The sequence below is a fragment of the Bos indicus x Bos taurus genome, chromosome 2 (genome assembly GCF_003369695.1).
Source record: "Bos indicus x Bos taurus breed Angus x Brahman F1 hybrid chromosome 2, Bos_hybrid_MaternalHap_v2.0, whole genome shotgun sequence".
NCBI classification, from domain to species: Eukaryota; Metazoa; Chordata; class Mammalia; order Artiodactyla; family Bovidae; genus Bos; species Bos indicus x Bos taurus.
The window spans coordinates 85,332,897-85,354,493 of record NC_040077.1 but is presented as its reverse complement, the minus strand read 5'-3'; the positions used below and the strand labels follow the sequence as shown (position 1 = coordinate 85,354,493).

Genomic DNA, 21,597 nt, shown 5'->3' with positions numbered 1-21,597 from the left:
TTGTTCTCCATTCTATTCCCAGTGCCTGACTGGGGCCAGGAACATAGTTGGAAATCAGCATAATATTTGGACTGTATCAACTATATCAGTTAGGTCCTGGTACATTGAATGGAATAACTGAGATTTTAGTTGAAGGGATTGTTTCAAAGGTATGTGCAAGGAAAAGGGAAACCAACAACAAATGATAAAGTACCAAATTAGCAACAAAGCCATCTGATACTCCTAGGTACCAGGACGAATGAGGGAGCAAACCTGGAGAGCTGTAGAGAAAGTAACAGTACTGCACCTGAGCCTTAGGTACAGAAATGCTGCAGCTGCTGTCAGTGTGTGGTCAGCAGGGAGAAGGCAGGGAAATAAATGCACTAACTTTATTTCCTTCTCCACTCCTAACTGCTAGTGATTGTCATTCACTGAACCCAGCTAGAAGCCAGTTCATAAAAGTTAGCCTCTCAGAATTCAGAGCAAAGTAAAGGGTAGAAAATGGATCTGGAGAAGAAAACATAGACCGTACAGTATATCGGACAAAGTCCTTTCTAGCGTACAGTAAAAAGGGTTTCCGTGGTGGTTCAGAGGGTAAAGAGTCTACCTGCAATCTGGGACACCCAGGTTCAATCCCTGGGTCGGGAAGATCCTCTGGAGAAGGAAATGGCAACCCACTCCAGCATTTTTTCCTGGAAAATCCCATGGGTGGAGGAGCCTGGCGGGCTGCAGAGGTCACAAAGGAGTCACATGAGTCAGACACGACTGAGCGACTTTCACATACAGAGTACAGCAATTAGAACAGTTTCCCAGGAGCCTTGTGCACTCGCTGGGCTTGGGCAGTAATAATCCAAGAAGGTAGAAGAGAAGAAAACAGAGTGGAGCCGAAACATACAAAAGCAGCCCCAAAATCCCCTCCACTATTTCCATATTGGCAAATCCTTTCATAGCTACTCATTTCCTTTCAGTGATTTTTTGCCATTTTAAATCTGCCGTTAGTGTTCATTTTAACTTATCTGAATCTTATCTTATTTATTTTATCTTAAAATCTTATCTTATTTTAACTGATTAAACTTATCTTCCAGGATGAAGGAAGCAACATTTAGTGTGATCTAGTCAGACCCAACCTTTTGATTAAAAGATTATTCTGGCAATATTACATCTCCTATGCTGCTGCTGCTGCTGCTGCTAAGTTGCTTCAGTCGTGTCTGACTCTGTGCGACCCCATAGACGGCAGCCCACTAGGCTCCCCCGTCTCTGGGATTCTCCAGGCAAGAATACTGGAGTAGGTTGCCATTTCCTTCTCCAATGCATGAAAGTGAAAAGTGAAAGTGAAGTCCCTCAGTCGTATCCGACTCAGCGACCCCATGGACTGCAGCCTACCAGGCTTCTCCATCCATGGGATTTTCCAGGCAAGAGTACTGGAGTGGGGTGCCATTGCCTTCTCCAACATCTCCTATACTTGAGTATAATTTTTTTTCAAGAGACACCTCATTCTTCTTAGTTTCAAGTGACTTGAAAATTTATTTCAACCATTTAGGATTTGTATCTAGGTAGTCCACAGAGACCCCAAGGATATATGATATTGATTAGAGGATTTGAGTATGGGATTGTGTCTCAAACCAATTAAAGAACCAGAAATGCTTATCAGAAATCACCTGTAGATCATGCTCACTAGAATGGCTATAATAAAAAAGATGATAACAAATTTTGGTGAGGATTTGGAGAAATTAGAATCTTTTTGCACTATTGGTAGAAATGTAAAATGATACAGCTATTTTGGAAAGCAGTTCCTCAAAAGGTTAAAGAGAGTTGCCATATGACTCAGCAACTCTACTCCTGTGTGTAGACCTAAGAGAAATGAAAACATGCATCCATACTAAACTTGTACATGGATGTTCAGAGGAGCACTATTTATAATAGTCAAAGAATGGAAACAACCAAAATGTCCATCAATGATGAATGGATAAATGTGCTGATATTTGCTACAACATTGATGGATCTTGGAAATACGCTAAGTTGAAGGAGCCAGTCACAAATGACCACATAATGTATGATTCCGTTTTTATGACATCCTCAGAGTAAGCTAGTCTTTAGAGATAGAAAGTAGGTTAGTGGTTGCCTAGAAATGGTGACTCATTGGAGGTTACAGTTAAGGGGAACTGTTTCTTTGGGAGAAATGAAAATGTTTTAAGACTGACCGGAGTGGTGAATGCACACTCTTTGAATGTACTAAAAACCACTGAATTGTATATATTTCAAATGGGTTAATTTTGAGTTGGGAGAATTATATCTCAGTAAAATTGTTCTTAAAAAACAGCTCACCTGTGGGGCTTTATAAAAATACGCATGATGAAACCATAGCGTCAGCTTCCTGAATTTGTTTCACAAATGATGATTGAATATGTACTCTTGTCTGAGAACCACTAAATTAATATTTGTATGGTATATTTATGTTTTTTAATTTTTTAATTGAAGTATAGTTGATTTATAATATGCTAATTTCTGCTATACAGCAAAGTAATTCAGTTATTATACATATATACATTGTTTTTTATATTCTTTTCCATTTTGTTTAGGATATTGAATATAGTTCTCTCTGCTATACAATAGGACCTTGTCGTTTATCCATTCTATATATAAAAATTTACATCTGCTAACCCCAGACTCCCACTCCATCCTTAGCCCAGCCCCTTCCTCCTTGGCAACCACAAGTCTGTTCTCTGTGTCCATGAGTCTCTTCCGTAGATAGGTTCAGTTGTGTCATATTTTAGGTTCCACAAATAAGTGCTATCATGTGGTATTTGTTTTTCTTTTTCTGTCTTACTTCACTTAGTATGATAATCTCTAGCTGCATCCATGTTGCTGCAAGTGGCATTTTTATTCTTTTTTATGGCTGAGTAATATTCCATTGTATATATGTACCACATCTTTATTCATCTGTCAACGGACATTTAGGTTATTTCTATGTCTTGGCTGTTGTGAATAGTGATGAACATAGGATTGCATGTAACTTTTTGAATTAGAGTTTTGTCTAGCTATATACCCAGGAGTAGGATTTTTGGATCGTCAATTCAGTTGCTCAGTCATGTCTGACTCTTTGTGATGACATGGACTGCAGCACACCAGTCTTCTCTAGCCATCACCAACTCCCGGAGCTTGCTCAAACTCATGTCCATTGAGGCAATGATGCCATCTAACCGTCTCATCCTCTGTCATCCCCTTCTCCTCCCACTTTCAGTCTTTCCCAGCATCAGGGTCTTTTCCAGTGAGTCAGTTCTTTGCATCAGGTGCCAAGAGTATTGGAGCTTCAGCTTCAACAGCAGTCCTTGCAGTGAATGTTCAGGACTGATTTCCTTTAGAATTGACTTGTTTGATCTCCTTACTGTCCAAGAGACTCTCAAGAGTCTTCTCCAACACCACATTCAAAAACATCAATTCTTCAGTGCTCAGCTTTCTTTATGGTCCAGCTCTCACATCTGTATGACAACTAGAAAAACCATAGCTTCAATTAGACAGACCTTTGTTGGCAAAATAATATCTCTGCTTTTTAATATGCTGTCTAGGTTTGTCATAGCTTTTCTTCCAGGGAGCAAGCATCTTTTAATTTCACGGCTACAGTCACCACCTGAAGTGATTTTGGAGCCCAAGAAAATAAAGTGTGTCACTGTTTCCATTGTTTCCCATCTATTTGCCATGAAGTGATGGGACCAGATGCCATGATCTTCATTTTTTGAACGTTAAATTTTAAGCCAGCTTTTTCACTCTCCTCTTTCACTTTCATCAAGAGGCTCTTTAGTTCTTCTTCGCTTTCTGCCATAAGGGTGGTGTCATCTGCATATCTGAGGTGATTGATATTTCTCCCAGCAGTCTTGATTCCAGCTTGTGCTTCATCCAACCCAGCATTTCGCATGATGTACTCTGCATAGAAGTTAAGTAAGCAAGCTGACAATGTACAGCCTTGATGTACTCCTTTCCCAATTTGGAACCAGTCTGTTGTTCCATGTCCTGTTAGAACTGTTGCTTCTTGACCTGCGTACATTCTACATATGATTCTGGATCAGAGAGTAGTTCTGTTTTTAGTTTTTAAAGAACCTCATACTGTTTCCCCTAGTGGTTGCACCAGCTTCCATTTCCACCGACAGTGTAGAAGGTACATTGTTTTCTCCACAGCCTCTCTAAAGTGCAAGTTCCTTCAGTCATGTCCAACTCTTTTTGTGACTCCGTAGACTGTAGCCTGCAGGGCTCCTCTGCCCATGGGATTTCCCAGCCAGGGATCTGGGAGTGAGTTGCTATTTCCTTCTCCATTTCATCCTCTCTAACAATTATTATTTGTGGAGTTTTTAGTGATTGCCATTTTGACCAGAATGCGGTGGTACTTCATTGTAGTTTTGATTGCATTTCAAATTAGAATAATAAAGACTTTTGCTTTCTCACATGTAATATGGTATTCTTGTAAACAATGCAGGATGTAATATGTCTCATATTTAATTACTGTGAATTCTCTACTACATATATATATTTTTAATCACTAGGTCATTGCTTAGAATATGCTACTATGTTGGATAAAGAAGCCAAACCATACAAAGTTGATCCTTTTGTAATTATGGTTAAGTTTCTGTTGGGGTAAGTTTTATTATCTGTGATAATGATTTTTAATTTTATGTATACAATATTATGCTTGGCTCAAATACGAAGCATAAATTTTCATACAGATGAGACAATTGACTTGTTTTATTAAATGGAATTTTTCTCTTAGGCAAAGGCCTAGTAAGCATATCAACGTTTACTTCAGTAGTTTAACTATTTCAAAAGTATTTATTGAAAAGTAATTATTACAGTATAAACCCATAAATATACCAGGACTTTAACATTTCCAAAAGAATGTATACAGTCCATGCTGTTGGGGGATCCCAGATTTATGAGCACACAGTGCTGTAAGATACTGATGAAACAGTGCCTCAGAACACTATTTTTATTACTTCCCATACAAAGTATATTTTAGATGTCTTTACCCTACTTAACATTGCATTCTTAATTTATTCTGATTTTTTGGGGGAGGGGATTAAGAAGCATTACTTAGATGTCTTTTCTTCTGTTGTTATAACTAGCTATTGTCTTTATAACTTAAAAAAAAGCATTTATGACTCAATACAAGGATTACTAGAGAACAGTTAAACTGCTTTGAGACTTAAGACTCAGATCTTTGAAGATCAGTAGACTCACTAGTTCCTTACAAGGAACTGAAGTTAGTTTTTTCAGGATAATTACAAATTAAATACCATGGAACTTTGGGGACTTTAGTGAATGATCGAATGCTTCAAATGTTAAATCCTTGAATGAGAGTTGTTGATTTTTTTGCTTTTATTGTATCATTTGCTTTTTGTTTTGTTTTGTTTTCTTTTATCCACAGATATAAATGGTTTAAAGAATTATGGGATATGTTACTGTTACCAGAATTAGATGCCATCATTTTAACTAGTCAGAGTATGTGTTTCCCCCTTGTATCTTTGATTCTTTTTCTGTTTGGAACATGTACTGCCTACTGGGGTGGCCTACTCTCTTCTACATCTGTGAAACTTCTTTCTTCATTGTGGCTAGCTTTGAAAAGGTAAAGAATGAGTGACTAAAATCTTTCTTATTGCTCTTAACGTAAGAAAAAAATCGTATTCTGATAGAGAACCTTAAGATTACTTTGCTTTCACTAAAATATAATGTCTAAGGAAAAATGTGTAAGTAGCAAAAGATCGGGTTAGTGTTCAAACTTACGTTTCTGTCATAGATAATGATTTATTTCAAGTTAAATGCTACATTTGATTTTGACCATAGTGTTTAAGATGGTCAAAAAGTCAAAAAAGTTTAACAGAGTGCACAAGTGTTTTTAAATTTCACTGTTTAAATCTTTTCAAGGGGAAAGTGTTTGTTTTCTGGCAATGATTTTACGTGGTGGTTTTTAGTCAAGCCTGAGAGCAAGAGACTCCAATCTTGATATGTAGGATCAGATTAGATGAAATGTGTAAGAGTTCCAAAAGCATTACCTAGAGTTTTATTATGATCCAAAGACATGGTTTGAAGTTGCTGGTAGGTTTTTCAGGTAAACCAGTGATGTAGTTTCTGTTAATTAACTCTCCTCATGATACTTCTTCCTCCACTTCTTCTAAAATGCTTCTGACATTAACATCATGAGATGTCTGAGTGACCTTGAGACTTTAAAAACAGAAAATGATTTCTTTTCATGTCAAGATCAGAATTGTATGGTACAGAGCCTATAAGTAATAATTATCTTTAACAATATTTTTTCTCTTTTAGTACTGATACTATCCGTAGTATATCTAAATGCAAGAGAAACTATCACAGTATATAACAGAATTTTAAAATATGTGACACCATCATCTTTATTTTAAAAAGCTTTACTATTTACCTTAATTTACCAGATTAATAAGGAGAAGCTGACAGAGCACTATACTGTTTTCTCCTTAATTGTGACTGTTTAAATAACTGTTAATATGCTTTTAAAATCCTTATTCTTGTTATTCCAGGCCCTCTGAACTTCCTAAAGATATCAAGATAATATCACCAGACTTGCCCATTTTGACAATTATTTTTATCCTCATTAGCTGGACAACTTGTGGAGCCTTTGCCATACTTCTTACTTATCTTTACTATGTGTTTAAGGTATGTCAAATCAATAAAGCGAGAAGGCCTGAGTTGTGTATCAGGCAGGCATAGAATTACCCATAGTTGTTAAAAATTTTTTTTCAATCACTGCTGCAGTAATATTCTGTTATATACCAGGCTTATGGTTAAAGTTTTTTTTTTTTTTTAACATCTTAACTATTTCAGATATATGAAGTTAACTGTAGAACTGAAGTTAACTAATCTGAATTGAGTTTCTGTGTTAAAAAACAAAGGAGGAGATATAACCTGTTTCACATTACTTGATGATTTAGCAAATAATGTTAACTTTTTGAAAAACATTCTCCTAGAGCAGTTTGTTCATAACTTTTCTTTGAACATGGATAATAGACAAAATAAATGGTTATGTCAATGGGATCAAGTTGTTGGTCATGCTGAAACATGTAAAATGTTACAAATGTTCCTGAAGAATCGTATGACAATGATAAAAATAATTAAGTTGGTAATTTTACTGAGGAAATGAAAAACGCTTCTAAAAAGATTGTCAGTTTTACAGGAAAATTCAGGTTTATATAACTGCATGAGCTCCACATTAACCTTATATAGAGTTAGTTGATATCAGAAAGGATAATAATTTTTTTCCTTTTTTTTTTCTAGCAAAGACTTATTTGCATCTGCATTTAATACAAATGAGCTTCCCTGGTGGCTCAGACTATAAAGAATTTGCCCGCAATGCAGGTGACCCAGGTTCCATCCCTGGGTCAGGAAGATCCCACGGACAGAGGAGCCTGATGGGCCGCAGTCCGAGGGGTCACAAAGACACAGACACAACTGAGCGACTAACACTTTATCACTAAATACATGCCATTATAGATTACTTTCAGTTTTCAAAGGAAAAGTATGACCATCAGAAAAAACTATTCAGAATTGTTTTTATTTATAAATATAAATTAATTTGATTTATAAATACAATATTTTTAGTTTTTTAGGTGAATATTACAAACAACTGACTCAGTAAGAAAAACTTTCTCAAATACTTAAGCACAGCTAATAAATTTGTAGACTTTCCCAGGCTCTTGTAAACATTTTACCATCCTATATAATTGAGTTTTGATTTTCAAAGATTTAGATTATATATCACTTGTTGAGATGTTTATACTGTGCTGAATATAATCAAATTTTTGACTTACATGACATTCTAAGTTGCATTAGCAAGGCACTATTCAAGCATATGGTCACACAGTGTAAAGACTAACATTATATCCTAACCCCAACATACTCTGTGATGTTTTATTTGTTTCTGATTTTTAATCCATCATAGCAAGCACATGTAGCTATTATTTATCTTTTCTAAAAGAATGTATTTAAATGTTGAAATGGATTTTTATTTATTTAGATTTTTAAAACTTCAAATTATAATGCTTCTCAATTTCAATAAAAATGGTTGTTTTTTGTTTCAAAATAAAAGTAAAATTAATGTCTTTTCTTTTTCATAGATTGTTCATCTGCAAGCCAGCCTAACAACGTTTAAAAACAGTCAGACTGTGGTAAGTTTTATTTTCATAACTCTGTAGAACATGGAAAAACATAAAAGTTTATTTAAAAAAAAAGAAATTTACAATATTTAGAGATTTACAATATTTGAATTTAAATAGCTTTAAGAAAATTGAATGTAATAAATATTAAAATGAGACTTAGAGATTGTCATTTAGTTTGATGTTAGTGCTTAAGTTGCTTTTGTTATTACAATTATCTCTTAAATTTTATTTCAAGTAATTACTTAGAGGATATATTCTTAGCAGTGGAAATAACAAGTCAATGGAATAAGTTTTATAACTGACAACTGCTTTAAAATACTTTCAAATAAGATAATTTCAGTATTTTATATCAGTTTGGTAATGAAAAACTGTATTCAGCTGTTCGATAATCATAATTGAGTATGATTCTAAGTAAATTAATACATAATTTTACTTGATATCTCAATATTTTTGCTTTATTGCTTTATAGAATCCCAAACACTCTAGAAGAAGTGAAAAAAAATCCAATCACCATAAAGACTCTGCAGTACACCATCTCCGCTTATCTTCCAGTGACGCTGAAGATAGTCTTCGCATGCACAGTACTTTGATTAACTTATTAACATGGATTGTATTACTCAGCATGCCATCTTTAATTTATTGGCTGAAGAATCTTAGGTAAGTTTTATTTATATAGTTATAATTTATGTGGTTTAAATGATAAATATCTGTAAGTAGAGACTTGCAAGATTACTAATGATTCATAAAACTTGCACAAGAACAAGAAGCTTTCACCTGAAATTTATTTTTAGCATATTCACATTTTCTCTTTTTCCATGAGAATATAAACTTCCCTAAAATCTGCCCAATAGGGGGGAATTCTATTCTATTTACTTTTCCTTTCACCTTTTTTGAGTCTAGAAATACGTGAAAATGTGCTTTATTTTGCTGACTTGAGGTATTCATAATGTTAGTGCTTTAATTTTTCAACTTATGATCAATTTTATATTAAATTGAGGGGAAGATAAATGCTACATTTAAAATAATAGAAATAATGAAGGAAGTGTGTACTTTTCTGATGTGTCCTACACATTGAACAGAGTAAGTGATCCGGTATTTACTACTGAAAACTGTCATTTGTGTGCTAGGTCAAATGAAGCCTAAAAATGCCCTCTAAGGTTATTTCTAGAATATTTAGTTTTTAGTAAATTGTCATTTTTTAAAAAGCTCCCTTATTCAGTTAATAGTGAACTCCTGATTAATATAGATTTTATAAATGATGTAAAATTTTCAGATTATCTTCATATTGGAGGTGGGTTTTTTTGAAAAGTCAGATGAATCAAAACAAGTTCAATAAGTTAAATCATTGGTTACCAGATGTTAATATCCTTCCTCTGTCCCTTATTTTGGGCTTCCCAGGTAGTGTTAGTAAAATACTTGTCTGCTAATGCAGGAGACTTAAAAGATGCGGGTTCGATCCCTGGGTTGGGAAGATCCCCTGGAAGAGGGTATGGCAACCCAATCCAGTATTCTTGCCTACAAAATCCCTTGGACAGAGGAGCCTGGCAAGTTATGGTCCATAGGGATGCAAAGAGTCAGACACGACTGAAGTGACTTAGTAAGTCCGTAACTTTAATCAAGGTCCAGATTTTTGGTCACAGATTTGGGGAGAAAACCACTTCAGGAGCACAAATTTATGATTCTGAAAGGTGTAGGTATCTTACTCAATGCAAGAGATGAGAATTTGGATTTTAAAAAATAAGGGACAATAAATTTAAAGAAAAAATAAGGGACAGTTACTTTGGGTAAACTTTTATTTTTTTTATCTTATTTAAATAAAACAATTTAAATATGTTTTAAATAATTTGTTTTATGAAATATTATCTGTATATGGCATTTCAGGCATATACTTACAGAAAGGAAGTGCTTCCATATTGGATATTTTCATTTCCTTTAGTAGCTTCTGAACATAATTCTCCATCTAAAACCTTGAGTATAAAGATGATGTAGAGCAAAATTTATTTATTAATGATTTCGTGAACACTTTAGAGCTTTCTTATATCCACATTGTAATTGTAAGGTTTTGAAATTTATTTATTGATTCTGATAATTTAAAATGATGGGCTATGCTTCGTTGATTTATGTTTTTCTTTTTTCCTTTCTGATCTAGGTATTACTTTAAACTTAATCCTGATCCATGTAAACCTTTGGCATTTATCCTTATTCCAACTATGGCAATTCTTGGAAATACTTACACTACTTCAATAAAGTCAAGGTATAGTCTTTTAATCTTTCTTTTTCTCTCATCTATTCCTGGTATTCTTTTATGTCTGGAACATACCTTTTGTTCCTAATTTCTTGGACAATACTAAAGGTGATACCTTAATAGTAATTAGGTTTATATGTAAATATTATAGCTTATGTGCAAATGTATTGTTTTCTTAATTATGGGTTTTATTTGTTAGTATTATAAATTATAAATTATATTATATATATATATATATATATATATAATATATATATATATATTATAAATTATAAATTATTATAAATTTTTTTCTTTAAAAAGTTAATGCTTAAAATATTTGATATTTAAGTTTGCTTCCAACAAAATACAGGAGTTGAAAGTAGGTAGAAATATAATAGATGAGGGTGGATCCATGAGGTTCATTGTACTGTTAATCTACTTATATATATGTTTAAGATTTTCAATAATAAAATTTTACCTTTCATTGACTGCTTATTTGCTCTGAGAGTGTTTTCAGTTGATTCTGGCAGATAGTTGCAGATATTCTAAAATCAGGCAGATCTAGGATTTAAATCTAAGGCTTTGTGTCCTTCAGTAAATTTCTTAATCCCTCAGTTTATCTGTTTTCAGAGTAAAAAGGTGACAGTCTTTCTTGATAGTATTTTTAAATAGTTCGTGTCTTGTTTTATATGCTCCTGTTAGGAATTAAGGATTTTCTGTTGTTGAAGCTTTTTGCTGATATTAAATAGGTTGAAAATAAATATTTCTGTAGCTATATCTTAGTAAACATTATTGATTTTTTCTTATTAAAATAAATCTCTTAAGTAAAGTCAAATTGCTAAATATAAGTCCAACTAGTATTTTTTTGTGCTTAAAATTGAAAAGAATAAGCAAAACTTGTTATTTACTTAATAGAATATGTTTCTTTTCCAGCCAAAATGTATTCGTACTGATATTTTTTTTTAAATATGGACTGTTAAATTCTTTATGTGAAAAATTACTTTATCTAAAATCACATAGAATACTTTACAAAACTGTGTAAAAGACTGACATATTCAGTTTTTGTTCACTGAGTAAGTTAACATTATAATGTATATTTCTGTCTCTTTACAGTAAATTATTGAAGACTACTTCACAGTTTCCACTTCCTCTGGCTGTTGGTGTGATTGCTTTTGGGTCATCACATTTATACAGGGTTCCATGCTTTGTCTTCATTCCTCTTTTACTCCATGCATTATGCAACTTTATGTAAGATTGGATTTAAGGAATGATAAAGATGATTTATGCCTTTAGGGACAATATTAAGTGGGAACAACACAGATCCATCAGTGTCAACAGCAAGATCCTTTGGAGAAGACAAGTCTATTTTTACAATGTTGAAGATAGGAAATTAGTTTTGTAATGCTTGAGGAAAGTAGCTGAAGCATGGTTTTGTTTTGTGGTATGACATCTGTGTACTAGTCATTTTTGAAAAATTAGTAAAAGGATATGGTGGCCACTGTCTTTGAGGACTTCTCTGCAGAACTAGTCTGCTTGATTGGCCATGCCAGGATCTTCTCCTAAACACTCAGTAAATGTAGCATTGTTTTTTGTCTCATCACCTCAAACATTCTGCTCATTTCATCAAGCTTTCTTCTGAAAAGTGGGTTACTTTGTATTTGCTACACTATATATATTGAAAAATAAGTCTTAAAAGATTAATGAAATTTAAACTGCTTTATCAGAAATAAAATAGCCACAATCTTTAGTTTTTGGCAGCCAGAGTGAACAAAATAGATCTTTTGTTTTCTTACTTCTGTGAAAATATGCTTTAAGTTCAAAAGAGACATGTTTTCTTGATAACCAAGCAAGATTAGTGAATAGAAACATAATTCAAATTTAAAACTTAATGAAAATTTCTTCTTGCTTTTCAAATAAGAATCTTATTTTGTGTTCTTAGTGATTATCAGGAGACTATTAAAGAAATGTCTTGCTAAATTTGAGGCAAATTCTCATAGATATTTACCTGTAGGCATTGGAGCAGTTCAGTCATTCAGTCTGTACCATTTTATTTAATTCATTGACCCCATCGTTGCCAAGTGTCTCTGGTCGTGATGGATCATTAAAATAACTAAATTCCAGTAGTCAGAAAAAAAACTCTGCATTTGCACAGTTTTTGTCTCCTATAGGGAGAAAAATCAGCATGATCAAGTACAGTACTACATTTAATGTATAGAATTAAACTATTAATGGAATAACAGTTTTTCCACAGTGGATAACTGTTATTCCATTAATAGCATAAGTATACACAATATACCTGAATAAGTTGGAGTATTTAGTCACTAGGTTTAATAGTAGAATCTTAATTTGCCAAGGTAATTACTAATTGACAGATAAGAGTAATATTACATTTCATTTCAGATTTCAGCTCATTTTTAAAAAGTAGATGTAATTCAGGCTGGGGTATACCGGGTGATAGAGTCCTTTCTTCCAATGTGTATGCTGTAAATACCCAAAACCTTTCAAGTATAGTCCTTATGTTCCAGTAACTTCACAGTTGCACTTGTGAACTTGTGTCCTTGTTAGTGCCAAGGAATGTCCAAAATACCAGGTTCATTTTACCTGCCATTGCAACCAAATTCCATTACAGCCTCTCAGCTGTTACTGCCTATTAGAGAGTCACCCCCATTTTACTGCGTGTAGAGGGTTACCTCACTTCTTTTCTAAGTTGTCCGTCAGGTTGTTACTGTTTTATCATCATTTGAAGAGGATCTTGCTGTCATCTCTGAGAGTTATAAGTTTTTTTATTCTATTGTTCTCTTTCTCAGCTTTATGTTCAGTATTCATATTTTCACTTACTGGGATCATTAAAGGGAAGTGATAACCTTATAATAGACATGGCAGGCATACCAGGCTCTTGTTTGCTAAAAGTAGCAAAAGGGATTAAAATACAATAATGCTTGTGTGTTCAAACCTGAAAAGAAAGAGTACACTTTCCCATGACATGTCACATACATATTTAAACAAGGATACATATGCCTAGGTTTAGCTATACACACGTTCATAACAGCTTTTGCACATAGGATGTCTTTTGTTTTTTCACTCAGGTGTAGTTGTATTTCAAGTTACAGGTTAAATATGTCATTTAAATATTTCTAAATTTGAATTTAGTTCCACATACAGAACCTAAGCAAATTCATTAATTAGAATCTTCTAATTTGGCCTGTACTTTCATCACAATTGACAGCTATAATTGTGTTTATGTGATCTAAAGTCTCCTTGTTTAGTCATTTCTGCTCATCGGTAAAATGTAACAAGCTTAAATTTCTCATTTGTGGGTAGTATGTTAGCTTTTTTTTTTTTTTAATTAATTTTATTCTATTCTCAAACTTTACATAATTGTATTAGTTCTGCCAGCAAAAGAGACACTGACGTATAGAACAGTCTTATGGACTCAGTGTGTTAGCTTTTTAAAGCAGCAGATTAGGCACGCTAATCTTCATGAAAATATTTTCATGTGAGTGTAGTTACCATGTAGTCCTAAAGTCTTATTCCAACAAAATATTTCATTTTAGGACCACAGAAAGGATTCTAATTAAGCATGTATAAACAACAGTCGTTTGGGTTCTTATACATAATTCACACACACACACACACACACACACACACATACATTCATTTTCACAGGGTCTTCATCAAGTCCTAATGTAATTTAAACCCAGATAACTATCAGAGATGAGAAGGTAGGCTCTTTCTGAAGATTAGTAAAACTAATGTTTCTATCACTTGAGAAAATGAAAGTCCCTTGTCTTTAAATTACACATTCTTTCAAGCATACCTAAGACCTATATTATTAGCTGGCAAAACAGCACAGGTTCATCAGAAATGTTACTAAAAATGAAACTTTATTGGCAGTTAGGGATTGTCTCATTTAGAAAACTTCTGAGCTTTGTTGTCATAACATCTTTATTTAGATTTTTTTGAGTTTTTAACTTATAAAAATTACTCCTAGACCCTATTGTTGATACCTAGATCAAATATAGCCTGGACTGGACAAACACTGAATACTTTCAGTGTTTCTAAAGACTCCTCTGGAGTTACTACTGTTAAAATTTGGAGCAGATAATATGATAGAAATTATTAACACTTTTTTCTTTATCTTTTTCATGTTAGAAAGTACACAATTTCTGCTAGCTTTTTTCTTGATTCTCACCAGAATGAAAGTATTTAAAACACTAGTCCTAAAAAAAAACCATTTGTGCCTGATTAACACTGACTTTGTGTCTCTTCAGTATATATTGATCATGTATTGATTAATCTTTAATTTTTTTTATATTTCAGTCAGATAAGTTCCTATGTATATAATGGAGTACTTCTCGTTTGAACTACACTATAATATCTGCATGATTATACAGTAGGGAAAAGAAAGAAAGAACTATAATAGGCCTAGTAAATGTTTTTTGTTGATTATCCTGCCACTCTCGCAGATGCTACACATTGCCACCACACATACATACTTTCATGAGACAGATTATCTGATTTGGTCATTATCTATCTAGTTCCCATTCTTAACTCTTCAGGTTTTTCACTTACAGCATAGTGTATTCTTTTTACCTCACTGTTGATTAGCATCTCTTACAGAAGGTGGTCAAGGGAAGTAAAACAATTAAAGGTAAAACTCAGTTTTCAGTTTATTCTTGAAAGCTCTGGAGAAATAGGAAAACAGAGACGATGAGGTAAGCTAGAACTGTTGATTCCTGAATCCCAGACCATTCAGTTGGCCTGTATTTTATGTCTTGCTTTATTGTGAGGTTTAGGGCAAAACCTTACAGTGCCACATTTGCAATGTTTTAGTGACTTGTTATTAAAATTAGTTGGGAAGAATTTTTTTAATGTATAGGGACTTCTGTGACTAAGGTATTTGTTGATTATTTTTTATCATCACTTTGTGTTTTCTCTGTGTTTTAGATTTATGAAATTATAGGAAACAAGATAACCTTGTGAAGTTTTTTTTTTTTGGGGGGGGGGATGGTCAATTTGAAGAGTATAGTACTCCCCAGGAATAAAAGAAGCAATAAAAGTCTTTGTGTTATGAAATTAGACCCAGACAGAAAGCTTCTTGCCATGTAAGGTAAATGTAGAAGATATTTTTACAAAATGCTAAGATGATTAGGAACTGAAATTTTATCCCAGTATTTTGGAACAGAGGACATTTCAAGTTCTGTAATGAACTTTTGCTTATACATTATTACTCATGCATTCTTTCACAGTATGTTTTAACAGCCTGAGGAAATAGAAAGCTTGTAAGGCTACTTATGTTCTTTACTTTTAATAAGAATAATAGGAAAGAAAAGTCAAATCAGTAATCCAAATCTGAATATGTGTACTCTAAATGCTCAAGAATTCACATTTTTTATAAATTATATTATGATTACAGATGACTGAATTTTATATATTAGTAACTTAGTCTGAAGAATGGAACAAAATTTGGAAATAAACTGTTACTTCATTTATAGTAGAAATGTAGCAATATACCTGAATTGGTAACATCACTTTAAAAAGTTAGATGATATTCTAAGCTATTGCTACATCTTGATTACATTGTCTCTAGCTGAAATTTTTTAAATCAAGTGCAGTACTTTCTAAAAGTGTTTTGCATGTTATGCTGCCAAAAATGACTATGTTTTGAAATACCAAGTAACCAGTTAATTTCTAATGGACTTTGTATGGACTTGATATATATGAGTCAGATTTATTCTGTGCTCATTCTGTACATTATAACCTGAAACACTTCTGAAAAACTGTATCTGTTGATGTAGTTTGATTAGTTAGTGAAGATTTGTTTGCATATGTGAACCCTAATCCTAGTTTAAGAACTCTAGAAGTAGCCATTTTGTAAAGTTCATATGCTAATTTTTTTGGTGGGATTTTGGTTTTTAGTATTTATATAGTAGAAATGTTACTACTAAAAGATTTATAGACAAAGCATAGAACTATTATTCAAAAGCCTAAATGATAGGCATGTTTTGTATTTAATGTTGTACTTGTTTTGTTTCATATTGGACTTTTTACATCCCTTCTTTTAGGGAAAAAAACCACATTTGAATTTTTTTTAGCATAAAGCTCTGCATTGAAAATAGAACTGTATTCATATGGTTAGCAAAACACACTTTGCCACCAAAGCTAAATGAAATTTTAAAATACCTCCAGATATCCGTGCCAATGAACTTTTCTTACCATATTGGGATTAAAGCAAAAATAATCTTTTCAGTATTTTTCTTCTAGGACTTATATTAAATATGCAAATCATCAAAATTTATATTCTGTATCCTGATTTTTCTTTGAAAATATATAAAGCTTACAGAATAGTGTATTCTATTTTGTCTGATTTCTGAAATAGTGTTTTCTGGTTTTATTGGATGAAAATTAGTTTACCTGATAATGATCTTTCAGTAATTGGTTGAAGAAATCATTTAGGTAATCTTGTTTCAGATTCATTCTGTAAAACTTTAAATTCTATTGCCCTGATCATTTTTAGTACAGGTATCTGTCATTTATGTAATAGAAAGTTTTTTGTGGAATTTCGTTCATTTTCTATGTTTTTCCATTCATTCCCTTTCTACAGTCACACGGGGGAAATTTATCCACTGGAACGCAACATAGTACAATGAAGTAAGCACTGTAAAATGGAAAATGTAAAGACAATCAAGATGTTAACGCTGAAGTGTTAACATTGATGTGGTAGTGTACTCATGAGAGAAAAGCTGGAATATGATAGATTCAGAAACTGTTGTGTTTATATGGTTGAAATTCTTCAATTTCTCTCCTATAGAAATTTTCACAGGGAATTTCAGTCCCTCATTTTACGGTTTTCCCCCTAATTTAATGTCAGTTAACTGTTTCTCTGCCCAGTCATGTTGATGCAGTTTGCATAAGTAGCCTTGGAAGTAAAGAAGCAACAGATAAAGCCAAATATTAAAGTGTTTGGCCTTGATTATACAATTATCTGGTGAGGGTAGATGATAATAAAAAGATGATGTATAAGATCTAAAAATTCAGTGAACATTATTTTTGGAATGAGTGTGTCCTTTGTGTTGAATAGTCCTAAATAGGAGATGCCTGTATTTAACATAACCATGTTTTCTTTATAATCAGATATGTATTTGTTGGAATATTGGTACAAATAATCTTCTCTGCCTCTACTGTAGAAGGAGAAAAATCCAGTTTTTAGTGTATATAAATTAAGAAATTGTGTGTTTACATTTTAAAAAATAGAAAAATGATTTAGATATATTGTTTTGAAGTGATTGTATTACCATTTCTTAAGCTTATGGCTAACTATAAATGTAGCAACATACCCGTGAAAAACCAGACCAAAATTGAATGCATATTAACACTGTGACCTTGAACTTATAGTTGTTTGGGATAAAATAGACCGTGCCTTAAAATGCTGAAAGAATGCCATGAAGTTTTATAATTATATATTTTAGTATTGGTGGTCTTCTCAAATTGGCCCCAAATCCTTTTGTTAAGGCTGGTGAAGTAAAAAATTTTAAATAACAGTTAATCAGTGTTACCCTTAGTATAAGCTGAACTATTGCTCCACAGGCCTCTCTTAATTTCCATAGTTCCCATTTCAAATTAAAATTAACTTCATAGATGTAGAAACTAAGTTTGGCTACAGTTTTTGAAAATAAATTTATTTTAGGAAAAGGTAGCATTTCTGAGATTAATACACATGAAAACGTAACCTACAAGTGTATTTTTTTGTCTTTTTAATGAATAATTATCAAAGACATGAATTCTTCTTTAAGACATGTACTTATTTTTTTCCTCAGATTATTGAGCCTTGTATATCAGTTAGTTTAGCCAATAATGATTTTTCATTAAATATAAACTCAGATTCATGTATATATTTAAACATTATTTTCCCTTTTACTCTTTTCTTCCTAGTTATTTTTAAGATACCAAGAGAAAACTGGCCCCACTTTTTAATGGATTTTCTTTTAATATAAAGACTTACATTTTTATTATGCTTATTTAGAATAATGGATATAATTTCAGTCAAAACAAATCGTTCCATTCATAGGATGTTCATGGTCTCTGCTAAAAGATGCCCATATCTCCGTGTACTCAGAATTTTTTGTATATTTTTTATTTATAATTTTGAATATAAACTCAGCATTTTTCTTTCTTCTCATTTAACCTCCACTACCTCCCATCAAAGACAAAAATATAGGTTTCTCTGAAAGTGTGTAGAAAGAAAATGTCTTTCCTTAAAGCATGGTCAAATTGAGATGGAAATAGTTTGGGCAAGGGTATGTAATACAGTAAGAAACATGGCTGTCATGTCAACCTGCATCAGTTTCTATATTATAGTTAGAAGTTTATAGAGGACAAACTATGTGTTAGATTGAGATAGACTCAGTAATCATTAATTTGCAAACCAGTAATTTTATTCAGAAAATGTAGCACATAATACTTAGCAGTGCAAAACAATTCATCCTATAATATATACTGAAAAATGATTGTCATCTTGCAGATTTTTCCTTTGAAACATGCATGACCTTCTCTAGTACTGTGTACAATGTATGGTATACTAAATATATTTATGTGTAATTTTGTGTGTACTTTTTGTATAATTATAATTAACATTATTATATTTAACTAGTTGTAATTCACAAAAAGTGCTATTTATTGTACTCCGTAGAGTGTTGTGAATGTTTTTATCTGTGTTTCAATGTTATGGTATAGGGTTTAATAGACGAATATTTGCCTTCAGTCTCCGCTCAGGTATTAATGTGTAGCATTATTTGGTGCTTTCTTTTTAATCTGTCATAATTTGATGTTCTGAATGTTCAACAATAAATTTGGAGAACAAAAACACATGGTGCAGAATTGCTTACCAGTTCACATACTCCACAACACCATCTCAGGAAGAACCCTTAAAAATGATTTTTTTATTGCATGTCTAACATTTCAGAAGTTTAAATGCCTAAGCATGTAACATGATAAACATGATACATGACAGTAAATATAGGATATACGAAAATTTCTAGTATTTCCCAATTTGGTATTTTGTAGCTTCCCATATAGGCTTCCTTGGTGGCTTAGTGGTAAAGAATCTACCTGCCAGTGCAGGAGATATGGGTTTGATCCCTTGGTTGGGAAGATCCCCTAGAGAAGGAAATGGCAACCCACTCCAGTATCCTTGACTAGGAAATCCCATGGACAGAAGAGCCTGGCAATGGGATCACAGAAGCGTTGGACATGACTTAGTGACTAAATAAGAAACTTTATTATAGAATGGATGGCAGGAGTCAGATGGGATAGGACATCTTTTGAGGGATACATGTCTTCTTATATAGTGATTAGAATGGTGTTTTCTAAATTATTTTAACCAGCATCTCTAAATATATGAACATTTACAAATTATCTGTTTGTGTTAACATTGTGTATATTATTAAATATACCCCCAAAGGGTAATTTTTAAAGATGAGAAATACACATCTAGAAGCTTTAATATTTTCCTTGAATACGTTGAGAATTATCTTGAAATACCCAATGTGGAAGCCACTGGAGTGTACAACATGAAAGCCTCAAAGGCCTTTCCCATCAGTTTTTTTTTTTTAATTCTCACTTCATCTTCACTTTCTTTCCATAAGAGATATATTTTATATCGTTTTTATTGCTTCATAGCAAATTACAAAATTTAAAGCTTAAAACAACACCTATTTATTTACTCACAGTTCTCTAGGTCAGAAGTCGGCACAAGACCAGCTGGGTTCTCTGCTCAGAATCACATTTCTAAAATCAAGGTATCAGTGAGGTCTGTGGTCCCATCTGAGACTCATTCAGATTGTTACAGGTGGAGGTTCCTGTTTTCTTGCTGGCTGTCAACATCCTCCCTTAGAAGGCATGGAGTAGCCTTCACAGTCAACAAGAGTCCAAAATGCAGTACTTGGGTGCAATCTCAAAAACAACAGAATGATCTCAGTTCATTTCCAAGGCAAACTATTCAACATCATAATAATCCAAGTCTGTGCCCCAACCACTAATGCCAAAGAAGCTGAAATTGAGCAATTCTATGAAGATCTCCAAGACCTCCTAGAACTAACACCCCAAAAAAGATGTCCGTTTTATCATTGGGGACTGGAATGCAAAAGTAGGAAGTCAAGAGATACCTGGAGTAACCAGCAAATTTGGCCATGGAGTACAAAATGAAACAGAGCAAAGGCTAACAGTTTTCCCAGGAGAACACACTGGTCATAGCAAACATTCTCTCCCAGCAACACAAGAGACGAATCAACACATGGACATCACCAGATAGTCAATACCAAAATCAGATTGGTTATATTTGCAGCCAAAGATGAAGCTCTACAGTCAGCTCAATCAACTTCTGAGCTCCCTGCCGTGGAGCCTTTGACACAATGGCAGTTTATTCCTGCAAGACCAGCAGAAGAATTCCTCTCATGTTTTGAATCTCTTCAACTTCCTTTGTCTCTGACTTTCAGACCCAGATTTAGAGGTCTCTTGTTAGCAGCTCAGATCCACTGAGATGATTTCTCTTTTGATTAACTCAAAGCCAACCTTAATTATACCTGGAAAATCCTTTGTGCCATGTAAGGTAACATCATATTCCCAAATACAAATTGCATACACACTCAAGAGGCATGGTGTGTACACTAGAGAGTGAGAATCCATTTTAGAAGTATACCTACCATACAACAACAAAAAATACTTAAGTGATATTTATGCCATAGTTTTAATTGAAAGCTAATAAAATATTTCAGTGAAAGAAAAGCCCCTCCATTCTTGGATTGAATTTTAAACAACCCTTAGAAAAGATGAAAACAGTCTCCCATTTCTGGGTTAGTGTATGTGTGTGTGAGAGAGATTATAATTAGTTTAGAGATGGTTTTGTTCTTTTCTGTTTTTTTTGAACAGTTAGAATTCGGATATGGCCTGAAATTAAGGATCAGTAGACTAGTTTGCCTTGTCAAGTGAATGAAAACATTTTACTATACGTTCAATAGATATGATTTCATATTGTGTATAGGTCAGGATCGGAGAAGGCAATGGCACCCCACTCCAGTACTCTTGCCTGGAAAATCCCATAGACAGAGGAGCCTGGTAGACTGGAGTCCATGGGGTCTCGAAGAGTCGGACACAACTGAGCGACTTCACTTTCACTTTTTCACTTTCCTGCACTGGAGAAGGAAATGGCAACCCACTCCA

At 33.3% G+C, this 21,597-nt stretch overlaps 1 protein-coding gene across 2 annotated transcripts in view; it reads left to right on the top strand.

Moving 5' to 3' along the window:
- Positions 1 to 19,245, top strand: part of PGAP1 (post-GPI attachment to proteins 1) — an 81,119-nt gene extending 61,874 nt beyond the window's left edge. For both annotated transcript variants that reach the window (XM_027563468.1, XM_027563476.1), the window contains 7 exons: positions 4,515 to 4,605; positions 5,393 to 5,590; positions 6,519 to 6,654; positions 8,112 to 8,162; positions 8,623 to 8,810; positions 10,303 to 10,407; positions 11,494 to 19,245. In XM_027563468.1, the coding sequence (XP_027419269.1) occupies positions 4,515 to 4,605; positions 5,393 to 5,590; positions 6,519 to 6,654; positions 8,112 to 8,162; positions 8,623 to 8,810; positions 10,303 to 10,407; positions 11,494 to 11,632 (908 nt within the window). In that variant the 3' untranslated portion in view covers positions 11,633 to 19,245. The remainder of the gene's footprint in view (positions 1 to 4,514; positions 4,606 to 5,392; positions 5,591 to 6,518; positions 6,655 to 8,111; positions 8,163 to 8,622; positions 8,811 to 10,302; positions 10,408 to 11,493) is intronic.
- The last annotated feature ends 2,352 nt before the right edge of the window (positions 19,246 to 21,597 follow it).